This window comes from Parambassis ranga, chromosome 22 (genome assembly GCF_900634625.1).
Source record: "Parambassis ranga chromosome 22, fParRan2.1, whole genome shotgun sequence".
Taxonomy (NCBI): domain Eukaryota; kingdom Metazoa; phylum Chordata; class Actinopteri; family Ambassidae; genus Parambassis; species Parambassis ranga.
Window position 1 is genome coordinate 13921649 of NC_041042.1, and position 16310 is coordinate 13937958.

The 16310-nt window shown below is 41.0% G+C and overlaps 4 protein-coding genes across 4 annotated transcripts; 3 read left to right on the forward strand and 1 right to left on the reverse strand.

Annotated features, from left to right (window-relative positions):
* Window positions 1-3121: 3121 nt before the first annotated feature.
* ppp2r3c (protein phosphatase 2, regulatory subunit B'', gamma) lies at window positions 3122-7160 on the forward strand. The gene is made up of 13 exons (XM_028394869.1): window positions 3122-3319; window positions 3467-3591; window positions 3700-3804; window positions 3887-3999; window positions 4697-4794; window positions 4943-5013; window positions 5112-5244; window positions 5409-5464; window positions 5625-5700; window positions 5798-5934; window positions 6198-6335; window positions 6495-6554; window positions 6662-7160. Exons 1-13 carry the CDS (start codon window positions 3253-3255, stop codon window positions 6854-6856), a joined length of 1374 nt encoding a protein of 457 aa, XP_028250670.1. The 5' UTR covers window positions 3122-3252; the 3' UTR covers window positions 6857-7160.
* Window positions 7161-7471: 311 nt separating this feature from the next.
* fam177a1 (family with sequence similarity 177 member A1) lies at window positions 7472-10068 on the reverse strand. The gene is made up of 5 exons (XM_028394870.1): window positions 9935-10068; window positions 9380-9556; window positions 9171-9237; window positions 8970-9067; window positions 7472-8834 (listed from the first exon to the last, which is right to left on the reverse strand). Exons 1-5 carry the CDS (start codon window positions 10001-10003, stop codon window positions 8625-8627), a joined length of 621 nt encoding a protein of 206 aa, XP_028250671.1. The 5' UTR covers window positions 10004-10068; the 3' UTR covers window positions 7472-8624.
* Window positions 10069-10263: 195 nt separating this feature from the next.
* On the forward strand, window positions 10264-13401 carry LOC114427094 (interferon-induced protein 44-like). The gene is made up of 8 exons (XM_028394868.1): window positions 10264-10390; window positions 10781-11289; window positions 11384-11435; window positions 11526-11721; window positions 11837-11989; window positions 12072-12243; window positions 12331-12431; window positions 12509-13401. Exons 2-8 carry the CDS (start codon window positions 10809-10811, stop codon window positions 12746-12748), a joined length of 1395 nt encoding a protein of 464 aa, XP_028250669.1. The 5' UTR covers window positions 10264-10390; window positions 10781-10808; the 3' UTR covers window positions 12749-13401.
* Window positions 13402-13499: 98 nt separating this feature from the next.
* Window positions 13500-15495, forward strand: LOC114427097 (growth arrest and DNA damage-inducible protein GADD45 beta-like). Its single transcript, XM_028394871.1, has 4 exons — window positions 13500-13630; window positions 14048-14149; window positions 14249-14465; window positions 14603-15495. The coding sequence occupies exons 1-4, from the start codon at window positions 13593-13595 to the stop codon at window positions 14705-14707; spliced, it is 462 nt and encodes a 153-aa protein (XP_028250672.1). The 5' UTR covers window positions 13500-13592; the 3' UTR covers window positions 14708-15495.
* Window positions 15496-16310: the final 815 nt, after the last annotated feature.

Here is a 16310-nt window from a genome sequence, read left to right on the forward strand (position 1 = left end):
TAACTAATCCTCCGAGACTTCCCAGACGTACTTGTCATGAACATAACACTATAATGTTTCTCAGAATACAGAGTAAGCACTTTGAGATTATTTGCTATTAATTACGACAATTAGGGGCTCAGGCTTTTGGTAGCTTGCCAACTACTGTTTCAACATTTTTTCCTTCCTTGCAAGTGGAATTTGAGCTCTCTAAATTGCTTCCCTTTAGTAACAATGCAGTAAACACCCTCCAATCCCCTCTCAACCATCTGCGCATGGTCAACATCACCTCAGTAACTGCTAGTGACATGTGCCGCAGATTGGCCTTGTAGTGCATCCAACTGCCCCACCTTAGCGAGGTGGTGCAGCTCAGAGAGACCAAAACAGAACCAGAGTATAGGCAATCTGCAGACTGTTCCATTTTCTGTGAGTGTGGGATTTTTTTTTATTTCAGTGGGGGGATCCTTCATCTCAGTAGCCAAAGAGAAGGTGAAATAGAGGTTAAAAAAATATAGAGAAGGCAAAAATGAAGTATACAGGACAGAAGTGGGGATGTGAGGATGGTGTTCCACCTCTTTTGTCTGCCATGTCCCTGCAACACTCTCCTGTCTGTTGAAGCGGCAATGGCCCGCGCGGAGACATCAAGCACATTCCAAGAGTCGGCCCAATTACGGGCAGATGAGGGGCAGTTCTCTTTGTTTAAGAACAAAGCCAGAAGTGACACAACTGGTCTTTAAAGGGAGCTCTCACAGCCACGGCTGAGGAGAGGGGGGCCCAGTGGGTAGGGGAGGTGACCAGCTGGTTATAAATATCTATTTGGTCAGTTACTGGAAAGAAAATTTGCAGTTTGTTTGTCATCCACTCATCCAGGTGGTGGAACTGGCGGTTGCAAAACTTTAGAGCAGAGAATGAGAGAGAGAGAGAGAGAGAGAGAGAGAGAGAGGCCAACCTGTTTGAGTTTGACTGCCAGAAAGAAGGAATTTGACTAATTCTTATATGAAAGCCACATGTCATCCTCTAGTGTAAACCTGCAGTGAGAGAAAGCTCTTGGCAAGATTAGAGTGCATATTTAACCCAGTAATTATTCTGGTCATACACATTAGCTATTATTGCAATGTGAATTAGTCTTGCACTCAAAGTTACGCAATGTTAGAGCAAGTTTTAATGACTATCACCTGGAAAATACCATTATTAGAATGATCATGTTGAGGTGACTGGAATTATGGAAACATTTTCCACATTGAAACTCATAAATAACCAAAGATAAACAATTTATACATGAGGAAAAATGGATTTTGGTCTAAATCTATTGACTTTAAATACTCTTAACTTTAATGATAATGTTGTGTATGCTATGTTGACTTTACTTGCCCTGCTGTTTATATGTTTTAAGTATTAATTCCTTTCCCAAATGTGTGTGTAAAGTTTCTACACGTTAACAGCTAGCTTACAGGTCACCTGAATCAAAATCCAAAATGTACAACTGTTTCTAAAAGGCAAGTGTAAAATATAATTTCTGTTGCAGCTTCTGCATAATGTCCTAAGAAATCCTATGGAAGCAAAGTCTTAAGTGAAAGACAGCAGCTTTTTTTTTTTTTACAACCTCATCTCAAGCCGACAGGGGGTGTGAATTTGATACTAAAAAGACACAGTTTGGGTGGAGTAACACTTTAATAACGCACATTGTGCAAGTAGTTGTTGATGGCCAGAAGCATAGAGTATTGGACTGCAGAGGGGCGGGGACGAGCTTAAAGTTTAATTCCCACTCTGCAGTAAATTAGAACACAGCAGGGTAATGTCTGTTTATTCCAAATACAGCTGCCTGTGCTGCTCTCTCTCTCTCTCTCTCTCTCTCTCTCTCGCTACAGACCACCACACTATGGCCCCAGGATCACCTGGACCAGCAGTATACACATACACACAAGTATTGCTACACAAAACACACATTGTGCAAACACATGCACTTGCATAAACAAACACACAAGCACATGCATAGGATGCATGCACGCATATTCCAGAGATACAAACTCACACTGCACTGATGCACCCGCACACAGAGATGTAAACACACGGGTACAACAGATACATTACAAACAGATCTTGCAGTTCAATGACACCAGTGACTTCTGGGATGAAATAAAACAGGCCAGCAAATGCTGTGTATTTACTTCTTTTTATCCAAATTCTATCTCCTTGTGCTCATTTCACAGTAATATTATTTTGTCCACCTTTTTATAAGAGAAATGTGTTTTTAAAAACTTTTCCATCTTCCAGACGTAGTAAACCAACGCGGGCGTTGTTAAAATGAATAAGAAGTTGCTGCCCTCTAGTGGAAAGCTGAGCCGCTGCACTACGTGAGCAATAATTGTTTGTCTCCATCCCATGTACATCTAACAAGGAATAACAGGACATTTAAAAAAGTAATGGAAAATGAGCAGGAGTAGTGGGACAGACAGGTAATTGTCGATATTTGTATAGGATTAGTAAAAGAGAAGTAGCTGTGTAACTCAAATAACGAGCAAAATCGTTCTTTATGCACGTCTGGGGACACTAGTTGCGACGACAACATGCCAAGATGCAGTTATAGAACTACAATAAATGTTGATGAAGATTCTCAGTCATCCAGGTCATACTACAACTACAATAAACGAACAAAGTAAGCACAAGACAAGATATAAGATATTCTCAAGAACAAACACTCTACTGACACAAATAAAGTTACTTACTGACTTTCAACTTCATGACAAACACAAGGTAACTGAATGTCACTTCATTAGCATTCAAATGAGCTAATTAGCATGCAGGACAGTGACAAACGTAATATGAATTATTATCTAAATTACGAACCTTATTGGCTCCATGACTGACGGGGAGGTTAAAAAGTCTTCCAGCTGTATGTCTTTGTCTTTAAAAAAAGCGAAGAATTATTCAGCATTCCTTCTTCTTTATCTTCTAATAGTCAGTGTTAAAACATTCAAACACTCTTTTTCATATGGCATTGTTAGCGCACCGGTAATTATAACCCCCATCAACATAATACAGAACATTAGTTCCGTTTAGAAGTTAAGGTGTTAGGAACCCATGTAAAATTGGATCACCGTTGTTTGTTTTCGTCTTTCCAGTAGGTGGCGACCAAACGAACCGAAGAAGTGGAAGAAGAAGAAGAAGAAGGATGCTGTTTTAATAGCTCGGTTACTTTTGTAAACAAGCTGATTTCATGGTTGTCTTTTTATACTCCTAAAATATTAATGTTAGATCAACTTCGAAGCAAGCATGGCTGAAGAGCAACAACCTCAATGGTCGGATATCCTAAAAAAGAGGATAAAAAACTTCAAAACGGGTAAGTAAAGCCGTATGTTTGGCTAACAGTAGCTAGCTAAATTGTGTACATGTACATCACTGTCTTGTCAGACAACTAAGCCAACAGTAATATTTATTATATTTAATACGTTACTGTTATTTATTAATCGTTTTCGTGCCCGCAAAGAGGAGAAGAGTGAAGAGGAGAAAAAAGCAGAAGAAACCGAGCTGTTCACCAAGTTTTACACTGAGTGGAAAGGAGGAAGCGACCAAGACCACTCCTACAAGACCATCCCAAGATTCTACTACCGGGTATCATTCATCATTTCAGTTGTATTCCCCTGTCTGTTCCTATGGTTAAAACACGGATGCATAGAAGTTAAATATATATTGAATGATGGCGATGATGCTGTTCTGCAGCTCCCAGCAGAGGATGAAGTGTTACTTCAGAAACTGAGAGAAGAATCCAGAGCAGTCTTCCTCCAGAGGAAGAGCAGAGAGCTGCTGGATAATGAGGAGCTGCAGGTAAGACATAAAAAAATACTTTACTTTTGCAAACATTACTGCTACACTGTGATGTTTAGTCTTTCTGTTTGTCATTCTATAGAATCTGTGGTTTCTACTTGACAAACATCAGGTGCCTCCAGTGAGTGGAGAGGAGGCCATGATAAACTATGAGTCCTACCTGCAGGTGGGAGAGAAGGCCGGGCCCAAGTGCAAGTAAGTAACAACAGTTAGAGGCAACAGCGCAGTTCCCTTTCACATAGAAGTGGGTCTTTGTTTGCAACAAAGATACATGCTTGATTCGTGAGTCCTACATTGATTTTTATACCCATCTGGCATGGGTGTTTTTAATGTTAGTATAGCTGTTATTTAACAAAGACAAATGTATAGATTTTGCCCGGTTTACACTGCGATTTTGGGCTGTCGCAGACGAAAGACGAGCATCGTAGGAGAATCGTGGACATATCTTTGGTCGTGACTCTAAATTGGTGGTCTTATGTCGCACTGTGAGACAGGTTCCACGACGGCCGCTGTCAGCGCCTTGCGACCAAAGACAAGCTGAGATAAAATTCTAGCGGTGTCAGAAATTTTGGATGTCTGACTCACAGTGTGAAAGCTGCTACGACCTGTCACTCCGCATCCACGTCTGCCTCCTCATCGCATGTTTACGTACGACGTAACCTGTGGTCGCCTGAGAGTCAGTAAATGGTCATCGTACAATGTACATGCATCAAACTTGGCGATCGTACCAAAGATTATTAGACTCATGTCGCATAGTGTGTCATGCAATGGTCTTATAAGATCGCTAAAAATCGCAGTGTAGAAAGGCCATTAGCAGAAGAAGATCTGGCTTTTAAACTTGATTTTATAAAAAGCTTTAATTTGTAAACCTATCTGTCTTGTTTTTCTGTAGAAAATTCTTTACAGCTAGAGTGTATGCCAAGCTGCTCCATAGTGACCCTTATGGCAGGATCTCCATCATGCAGTTCTTTAACTATGTCATGAGAAAAGGTATTCACTTTTTTTTCTTCTACTTTGTCTGCAGGGGTACTAGTACAGGCAATCTTTTGTATGCAAATCAAAATTAAATACATGGACTTCCATTATAAATGCTGAATGTTGGTAAATTCTGTTCTTTCACTTTTACCTGAACACCTAGTGTGGCTGCATCAGACCCGAATAGGCTTGAGTCTGTATGATGTGGCAGGACAGGGCTACCTCAGAGAGTCGGTAAGAATCCATTTGAGTTCAGTGGTAAAAAGGTTTTTTTGCCTTTAGCTGCTGGTGCAGGGCTGAAAAGTATTGAAACAGTGACACTTTCTCTTTAGGATCTGGAGAACTACATCCTGGAGCTGATCCCGACTCTACCTCAGCTGGATGGACTGGAGAAGTCCTTCTACTCTTTCTATGTCTGCACTGCTGTTCGCAAGTTCTTTTTCTTCCTTGACCCTCTCCGAACTGGTGAGACTGAATCTAGTTTTCAAAACGTTTTATTTTTTATTTTTTAATGTTGCACCGATACAGCATGTAAACATAATAACAGTATGTAATTGTGAAGAATCAAGTTTAATGATGTAATGTTTTTGTTATTTGGCTTTAATGTAAAAGTGTCTTTACTGTTACAGGTAAGATTAAAATCCAAGATATCCTGGCCTGCAGTTTCCTGGATGATTTGCTAGAGGTTGGTTTAATTATGATACATGTTATATGTTGTATAATTATGAAATTGTATCCCTGAAGGCTGTAACATTTTGTAGTTTTATATATCCGTATTACCTCCTACTGATCTTATGTCTTTCTTTACCTTAACTCCATTTTCCCACTTCCCACTGTGTGCCCAGTTGAGAGATGAAGAGTTATCAAAAGAGAGTCAAGAATCCAACTGGTTCTCAGCCCCATCAGCACTCAGAGTCTATGGTGAGAAACCAGATGTGTGTTTTCAGATACTTTAGATACTGTGGGCTGTCCTTTCTGTGCTTTTTATTAATCTGGATTTTGTTTTTGTTTTTTACAGGCCAGTACCTCAACCTGGATAAGGACCACAACGGCATGCTGAGCAAGGAGGAACTTTCACGTTACGGCACAGCTACTCTTACTTCCGTGTTTCTGGACAGGGTGTTCCAAGAGTGTCTTACCTATGATGGAGAAATGGTACAATCAGTCACAATAATTGCAGTAATACTCAAAATTGTGGTAGCGGTGCTACTTGGCAACAAGTCTGAGTCTATTCACATATTCACACAACAATATTAAACTACAAGAAAAACAGTCAGTCATCAGCTGTTTTTGATGTATCTTCCTTATTGTACACACATTTGACATCACTTCAGAATGATAGGGTACTGGCCATTTATATTGCAGATCATAGTTTGCCATATCAACAGTACACATTTGTGTTTGTCTTTCTTTTCCAGGACTATAAGACCTATCTGGACTTTGTATTGGCCCTGGAAAACCGGAAGGAGCCAGCAGCTTTACAGTATATATTTAAACTTTTGGACATGGAGAATCAAGGATACCTTAACGTCTTCTCTCTCAACTACTTCTTCAGGGTATCTGCTTCATGTCCTACACGTAAACACTGTTAAAGATGCTGGGTTAATTAATGCTGTTCTTGTGTCAAAAACACAAGGACACACATCTAAAGTTAAAGTTATGTATTTACTATATTGCATCAGTCTTTCAAGATGCTGTTGTGTTTTCTTCTTCAGGCCATTCAGGAGCAGATGAAGCTGCATGGTCAGGAGCCCGTCTCCTTCCAGGATGTCAAGGTACATCACACACAATGATTCTTCTTCACAACCTTATACATATGTTACATTTATGATTAAAAGAAACATATTTTTGGTTGAACAATTTACTCACTGCCTCTCCTCAGGATGAGATCTTTGACATGGTGAAGCCTAAAGACCCCTTCAAGATCACACTGCAGGATTTGGTCAACAGTTGCCAGGGCGATACAGTCGCAAGCATCCTGATCGACCTCAACGGCTTCTGGTCTTATGAGAACAGAGAAGTGCTGGTTGCTAATGACAACGACAGCGGCAACACAGCTGAACTGGATGATACTTGAAAAAGGGTTGAGATGTAAATGAGGATTACAGTTTCACCCTCACCCTCACAGTGTCTGTAAACAGGACAATGTCTGCAGACCTGTGACGGCATAGAGATGGACGAGTGTTCTGTGTGAATGTTCATTGTGTAAATATTGTTCTATTGCCCTGTTTTTTCCTGTACAATATACATTTTTGTCATATTCACTTTTTATATTCTGGCTTTTCTGAATTTTAATTCTGCCATGAATACATCATCATCATTTCCAAAACAGACACTCAAGTAAAAAAAAAAATCTTAAATTAAACATGATATGTTGATAATTTGCTGTTTGGTTTAGTATTTTTAATTATTTTATCACATTATTCTGATACTGCCATGTTTGACTGGATATGGAAGAAAAGAACTTACAGATGCAACGCACTGCACCTGAATGTTGTTCTCCATTTTATTCCAGGTCCTGTTGTTTAGCACGCATATTTTTCACTCTGGAATGTATTTGACGGGATGCCATTGGTAAAGTACTTCACATAATGTGAACCAGATTAGTTCAACTACATTTATTACATATTCCACCGTCAAATACATTAATAATAGTCAAAATATTAATAGATACATAAAGATTCATTGAAAATTCCAGTAAAAAAAGAAAATAATTTGCATTTATTGGCCTCTTTACAAACATAACAAATAACAGCCTTTACTGACTCCTGTACAGAAAGACACTTACCCACCATGGCTTATTATATTTTCATACCTGGAATCTAGTCCTGTTCTAGTTAAACCCTTTTGGAACCAGTTAATACACCATGCTGACATACAGCTGGATAAAATTAATTCATAAGCTTAGGATGGCTCAAGCAAGCACACTTGTCTACAGTACACACACACAATATGTGTCTGTTGCTAATGACTGTAAATGTGACAAATGTGTAGAGAAGGCAGATAATATATTTAAATCTGTTTCAACAATAAACTGTTACTTCACGTGGTACCTCAAAAAAATATATGGTGATGTCATCTCTGCACAGTCCACGTTATTTCTGTAACTGAAAGTGCCAGCTGATAGGGATTTACTTTACATCTATAGCAGTTAAAATAATAAATGTGTGTTAAATAGCTGCACAATGTTAGATAACTGTCAAAGGAAATCTTAAAATATCCATAAAGCTTTTAAACAAGCCAGCCCTTAGTTTGGTGCTGCAACAGTCAAATGTATCTGCATGTGTGTTCAGCCCAAATACACACACAGATGCAAGAGTCCTCCTGGTCTGTACATCTTATCTGAATCAAATGTCCATAGGTCCATCTTACTTCATAAATATGTCTTTTTTTTTTAATCCTACATGACAGGTTGAACTGAACAGTGCAAAATGTTCAAAGTGTAAACTATCTATTAAACATTACTAAATGTCTTCTGTTGCATAGCAGTGTGTAGAGTAGCAGGATGTGCTCTAATCTTCCTGTCCTCAGTTAAGTTTAAGGTGAAAGTTCAGTCTGTCTGTAATTAATCAAAAACACTGAGATCTACATATGAAGTGTTTATCCAGCATTTAGATCACAATCTAAACTGAGGTTGTTTGAAATAAGCCCAGGCCCATTCTAGCCTTCATGTCTCCTGCCTTGGATACATTACACTATTCACAAAAGTACATTCACAGGTAAGGTTGTAAAAGCCTCTGGAGCCCTTTTTTATTTTCCCTGCTATCTGCACTACGATATAAAATAATAACATAGAAAAATAACCATATTGTTTACAACTCAGTAAACTGATGGTTTGCCAGCTTTTAGGAGGGGAGAGGAGAAGGGACTCTGTTGGCATCTGAATTCCTGAGAGGAGGCTCAGGCTCGAGGTCAAAGCTTATGTTTACAAATGAGGCTGCAGACGCCTCTGGCTGCTCTACTGTAGCAAGATCGTCCACATCACCTCTCTGCTGCTCTGCAAACCGACGTTCTGCCTCTTCAGCCAGACGGTTCTCCTCCTCATCCTCCTCCTCCTACAAGAAGACACCAGAGAGTGTTGCACTTTGTTTTCTAGTCCCTTTGGACTTGGCATAAACAGCTCTAAGGTGTGGGCTTCTGCATATTTGTATGACACTGATGCAGCTAGACGATGTGTGTATTAGACATACCTCTTTCTTTATGCGATAGTACTCATCGATGGCATACTGGTACTTAGGAGTAGTGATGCCAAACAGAGAGGCCAGTCTCTCACCCATGTAATCACACACTGCAGGAAACACAGAACACATAAAAACGCTGTCAAACACAAAGTAATACATTGAATGTTATCGTGTACAGTTATGGCAGCATTTATGAATTTCTTACTTTACCTGAAATAGTGGAGGTAGCCATTCTCCACATTTGGAACCAGAAATAAGGACCCCATGTCAGTTTGGACTGGAAAAATACAAGGACATTTACCTCTTAAGCGGCATGTTAAGGAGACGTCTAGAACAGTTAAGCTGTAATCTGTAAAGTCAAAAACAGTGGACTGGAATATGCTGCATCAGCAAAAGTGACAGCAACTCGTTTTGATTACCGGATCTACAGTAACAACATCTTTCTTCACAGGTTCGTCCTCTTCATCAGTGCTGTACTCCTCCATGGTCTCTCCACTGGCGAAGTAGATGGTCTTGCGGGGAACCTTCACCCTCCCCTGCCTCCCTGCAGAGTCCCCTATCTCCACACTCTGAAAGTCCGTCTCATCAGCTATGCTCTGACAACAGCAGAGATCCAGATATGAGCCCTGACAGCATTATTATGTAGCATGTTTATTATCGTCTTGGTTTAAATGACCCTATCCTACATACGCGTGGCTACTTAACCACACAAACAAGATGTAGGAAACAAATACGTTTTTTAACTGACATATTGTGCTGTTGCTCACCAGCTGTTCTGTAATCTACACATAGTGCTAAGTAGCGTGAATTATGCCAAACTTCTGGCTGAAACACGAGTTCCTTACGTTAGCTACTTTGTTTTTGTTGACTATTAGCTCCTTAGCTACGGAAGTAGTTGACTAATAATTTACTAAGTGCTTCTTTAACATTTCTTATAAACAAACATGGCGAAATTTGAACAAGTATCAACTAACCCTCTCAGTTTCCATAGTTTGTCCAAGTATAACGTTGACATTAGTCAAATATAACGACAAATCTGCCATCTCACTCCTTCCACATTACTTCAAGTGTGTCGTGTCCTGTTCACTCGAGCGAAACTTCCGGTTTGAGTTTTTCACAATAAAATTTTGTAAGTGTGCAAAACTGTATGCTCACATGCAACATTAAGAAAATAATTAAAAGAATGTAAAAAAAATAATAAAGAAAATTAAATTAATAACGTTTTATCTATTAAGGCAAACCTGTCACAAAGTTTGTTTTTTTATTTTATCGGATGGTGGTACACCATCAGCCACAGCCACAGCCACATGAGGGAGCAGCCAGTTTCATTTCTGTTTTACCCTCGACGGAGAAACACACACTGCGAGCAGGGTTTTCTTCTTCATACCACAACTGCTGCTTCATATCACACACTACTTTCTCTTCGACAGGTGAGTGTGATGACATCTAATATCATCCACTGTATTGTCATAACCCTGCGACCGACTTTACTTACTTTATTGATCAATAATTTGTGATTGGCAGTGGGTGGGGCTGCTTTCAGTCTGTATCTGAAGTAATCATTTTTTGTCTGCTTTGCTACTTAAAACACATTCTCTGTCATGCTGCATGATCTTTTGATAATATAGTAAAAGTATTGGAATAAAGAACAGATGTGATTTTTTTGAAACTGAAACTGAAACTCACCAAACTTTACTTTTACGTTCATATTACTATTAAAAAAAACATTTGCCACAAAATGGACTCTGTACCCCCTAAAGTAAGAAGCAGAAATATCTACTTTGTAGGACAGAACGTCTCATTTCTGTGTCCCCTTATAGGTGATTTTTGGACCGCCTAGCCTCCATCATGTCAGTGGTCATTTCCAGTCTTTCTAAGGATCAGGAGAAAAAGCTGCTCTCTCTCTTCAGTCACGCCAAACTCCACCTGCTCTACAAAGCCACGGTCCACGGTTTCACTGCTGCTGCCTTCCACAGCCGCTGTGACAAACAGGGCCCCACCATCATCGTCGCCTACAATGCCGCTGGGTTTGTCTTTGGTGCTTACACGTCCAAGGACTACACCCAAAGCGGAGCGGGCATCAATGACGAGGCGGCTTTCCTTTATAGCATCAAGGATGGGGAAAACAAACCGCTGAGGGTGTCAGGTATCACCGGACAGTGTGCTTTCACAGATGAAGGCACCGGTCCAAATTATGGTGCTTTGGTGTTCTTGCATGATAACCAGCCGGCAGTACAGTCCAATCCAGGCACAAGGTTTCAATTTCAGGCTGCAGCAATGCATGGAGATGACTTGGCACTGACTGAGTTTGAGGTGTATCGGGTTGAAGGTGTGTGAATTAGCACTGTATTTTCATGTGGGGAAGTTATTTTAATCTGGTGGTTACAAATGCTCAGAGTGTTTCTATTGTTTTTCACATGCAGCCTTGGGAGATCTCCTTGTGAAGCCTTGGAGGATCATGCAGTGGACCGCTGAGTGTGTAGAACCATTTGGCTTCTCCTCCCTCTCTCTCTCTCCTTCATTTTGTTTTTGTCAACTGTAAATCTGTCTATCTGTTAATTCTAGGAGAAAGCAGGAATTGATGAAGTTTATCCAGAACTATAAGCCTGACATCAAAACAGTGAACAAACCTCGAGTGCTGTTGGTGGGCCCTGTCGGGGCGGGCAAGTCCAGCTTCTTCAACTCCATCAACTCAGCATTTCGAGGCAACATGACTTTGCAGGCCATCACCGGCACAGCAGGGACGAGTGTGACCACTCAGGTATTGGCTCAAGTTTGACTCTCTGCAGTGGTTTGTTTCAGATGTGGTAACTATGGTAACTAGTCTGACAAGACAGGAAGAAGTATTATATTAGTATTTCATGTCTCCTTTGTAGTTCCGCATGTACACCATCAAGGCAGGAAAAGGTGGCAAAGCTCTTCCTCTGATCCTCTGTGACACAATGGGACTTGAGGAAAACGCTAACGCTGGTTTGGACATTGAGGACTTGGTCAGCATCTGCAAGGGTCATGTCCAGGATCGCTACCAGGTCTCCTGTTTGATCAGCCGCCTTCTGATTCCATACATCTCTTTACTGACTGGGGAATGACACATATTTTATTGTCCTTCAGTTCAGCACATGTGGGTCTATCCTGGAAGATTCCCCGGGTTACAAAAAGCACACGACTCTGAATGACAGAATCCACTGTGTGGTTTATGTGGTCGATACCTGCAAGGTCTCTCTGCTCACCCAAAAAATGCTGGACAAGTTCGCCGCCATCCGGAAAAAGACTATCCAGATGGGTTAGCAGTAGAATAATAATGTTTTTTTTTGAAAGAAAGATGCCAGGTAGTTCTCACATTTTTAAGAATGTTTTTGTTTCTTTACAGGAATTCCTCAGATTGTGCTGATGACTAAAGTTGATGAGGCCTGTCCTCTGGTGGCAGAAGACTTGAAGAATGTATATCGCAGCGTTTACATCCAGAAAAAGGTAGAATTGATTATATATCAGGTGGGAATTTGTTGTGTCAGCATTTTGATGACTTAATTCTCTTCACTACCTTTCAGGCCCGCGAGATAAGTGAGTCTATTGGCATCCCTCTGTCCTGTGTGCTGCCAGTGAAGAACTACTGTGAGGAGCTGGGTCTGGATGTGGAAATTGACACGCTGCTGTTAACTGCTGTGGAACAGATGCTAAACTATGCAGACAACTACTTTGAGAACCAGATTACTGACAATCTAGATAATCAGCCAGAGATGTACAGATCCGGTGATCAATTCCAAAATTGTATAAATTCAAATGAATGAGCACTTGATATAATACCTCTACATGATGAGTAGAGGTATTTTACAGCAACACAGTTTACTGCTGGCTTTTAATCAAGCACACTTAAGTGGATATCACTGCAAAACAATACACAGATGCCACTGATGTGTAGTTATGGGTGCTGATTCTTTACATGCTATTGTGATTTACATTTTTTAAATGTGTTTACAGTCTTACAAATTGCACCGTTAAAACTGTCACATCAGTCACATGACCTCATGTGACAGGATTTAAACAGACAAACCCGCTTTGTAATGTGAGTGGACTCACTTCAAAGTACTGATAATGGCTTACATGTCTAAAAATATAAGCTTACAAAACATTTTTTTTTTTTACAGTAACCAAATTATTAAAAAAAATCATATATAGCCCAACTGTGTTTTGTACGTCTTCCTGATTCTTGTAACTTCCCACAGTCAGCCACTAGATGTCAGTCAGAATTGCATAATCTTGTTATGGAAAGTTGAGGTTATGAAAAGATGAGGAGATTATGTTGCGTAATGGTGATTTTTGTTGTGCAAAAGAAGGCTAATCGTGATCACTGACTTTTACGCATAACTTGATCTCTGTAATCATGGTGTCATCATCTCATTGATGTGTGTAACGAAACGAATAAACCCACTCATGACAAAGACGTTAGTTTCCTTTTGAGCCAATTGAATACCTCGGGTAGTTTCGGTGCCGCCCTCCTTCCAGCCCCCTGTATAAAGAGTTGTGTCGCAACGTTGCCAACAACAATCGCTTGCAGAGAGTACACAGGAACGTTGGGAGTATTAAGGACTACTTTACGCGCTGTGTGCTAATTTTTGATTTGCACACAAAAAAATGATTCCAGAGGAAAGCTTCGGGGCCATGGAGCACAGGTGAGAGTTCTTGCAGTTCTGTTGTACGCATCCATGCGGTGTTCAGCCAGCAGTGGTTTTATGTGTGTCCGAGCCATGTGCACGGACATCATGTGCTGGACAGGAACGCGTCTCGTCCTTTGACCCTTGCATTAAGCTGTTGACCTGAGCTGTAGAGATCAACCGAAATAAGCCACTCTGTTGTGTTTAAGATGTCAACAGCAATAAATCAAAATTCATGCAGGAATTAACACTTGTGTTGTATCATGAAAGCATGTTTCACAACCTGCAGCCAGGTTTATTTGGACCATAAATATTTATATAATGCAAGCACTGTGTGTTATCTTCTTAATGTCTTAATGGCTGATTACACTTATCTCTTTCTTTAAAACACATGCAAGAAAACAAATGTGTCATTGTTTCATTTTCACCCCGCAGGATGCAGTCCGTAGGCCTGGCTCTGGAGGAGTTGCTGGTCACGGCTCAAAAACAAGACTGCCTGACTGTTGGCATCTATGAGTCAGCCAAACTTCTTAATGCGTGAGTTAATACTCGTCATGGTTATATCACACAATGCTATACTTCTCATACCAATGCCAAGCAGTTACAATATTTACTTATTTTCTCTTTCCTCCTCAGAGACCCGGACAGCGTGGTCCTCTGCGTCCTGGCAGCCGATGATGAAGATGATGTGGCATTGCAGATCCACTTCACGCTGCTGCAGGCCTTCTGCTGTGACAGCGGCATCACCATCCTGCGAGTCTCAGGGATTCAGCGGCTCCAACAGCTGCTGGGAGCCGCGGATGCCAACAGAAACCAGGAAGAGCACGGCGACCTCCACTGCATGCTGGTTACGGTATGTTGACTCAGCACAGCAACCACGTGTTATGTTAGGTCAGGGTGGAAGTGTGGTGTTGTTACTACAGGTTATTTTTATGCACACTGCTATTCAAACTAATACTAATTAAAATGTACATTTCTTTTTCTGCACAGAACCCTCAAGCAGACCACTGCAGGCTACAAGAAGTAGGCACTTATTGTCAGGAGAGTCGACGTCTTGACCAGTGGGTACCCCAACTGGTCCTGCAGGAGCGCTGAAGGGTCACTGAAACTTTCTCGGTCCAGATACTGATGAACTAAAGTTGCTGCTCGATGTTGAGCAGGGCTGTGTGAATCAGCCCAACTCATCCACCATCCTGACTGAAGGCAAGCCAGGAGCCAAGTACTCCCTTTCAATGCCGAGTAAACAGTTGGACTGCACACTGATTCACATTCAGGAACGCCGTGTTGTCAGAGCTTCTGCTTCTGTTTGGACACTCGCAGTGTTTATGGGGTGTGACATTAATCATTATGATGAGTCTTAGCCTAGAAGGCAGCGTGTCCACACCCAGGTTTGTACCTGGAAGATTTGTGTTTGTTTATTGATTCAACAGGAATGCTGTAAAGGTGAAACTTATACCCAGCATTCCTGTGTGCTCTGACATGGGAGAGCCCGTGGAGTGAAGGTGTGTGTATGAATGTGTGGTATGTGATTAGTGTATCTTTCTTTAGAAAAGACTGGGTGTGCAGTATGTGCATTCCTGAAAATTGAGCAGCTGATCCTGTGGAGGAATCGTCTCTATGGTAACGGAAATGGAAAAGATGCTAAAGACACGCAGAAGTTATCGGCACTGCAGGACGGAGAAGCTGCAAACACGATGTGTTTTGATATGATATGATATGTGGAGAGGATCCAGAATGAACTGTGTTTGTACCGAAAAACAAACTGCAGTCAACAATCACTGTGCCTTCAAGAGTGCTGCCTTTTTGATATTTAAGTGACAACACTGTTAATTTATTGATTGTGTTATTTGTTATTGGAGCTATTTCAAGTCCATGTTGTACCATTGGTCAATAAATTATTGTATTCATTCATAATTCGTAGTCCTTTCTGCTCATATTTCAAAATAAAAGCCATGCGTGTGTCATGGAACCAGCTGAGTCATGCAGTGCAAATACAGTTTACATGTGGGCAGAAGTCAACAATAATCCTTGAACACTAAGGGCAAGCTCTTTGTCATTGACAGGTCTTTCTACTCTAATTATCAGAAGTCAGTCAGAGTGAAACCGGGGTGGAGACACAGAAACTCTTTGTATTGGGAGAAACAGGCAAAACAAGCTGATGCAGACATACTGTCCCTGCAAGGAAGCAACAAAACAAGTTATAGGAAAGATGCAAACTATCTGTCTAAACTTTCCAACCACCGTGTCTTATGTCATATAATACAGTTAAAGCCCTGCAAATACATGTGTGCTAATGTGCTTACAGCATATGTGTACGTAACTCCACCCGTTTGCCACTGTATCTGCACTTGATCTCAGTATCTCCCCTCTGTTTTGGCCTCCACTCCACCCTCTGCTCTCACATGTCAGCCCACAGCTCTGACTGCAGAGCAGAGCAGAGAGGGAACATTCGCTCACATGGACCTCCTATTTGTTTACAGTCAGCTGATGAGAAGAGTGACTGCTGAGGTAGCTCACTTTTGATTGGCTGTGTCTCATCCACCCTAAGTCTGATTGGCTGTGTCTCACAGAAGTGTCAGAAAGAGTGTGGTTTCAAACTTGGAAGGGGGCCCGTGTCTGTTTGCAGCAGGCCTTCAAAGACCGCTGAGACAGATGAGCCACAATAACATTCCTGTGAAATGACCCAACTGGGAGGTTT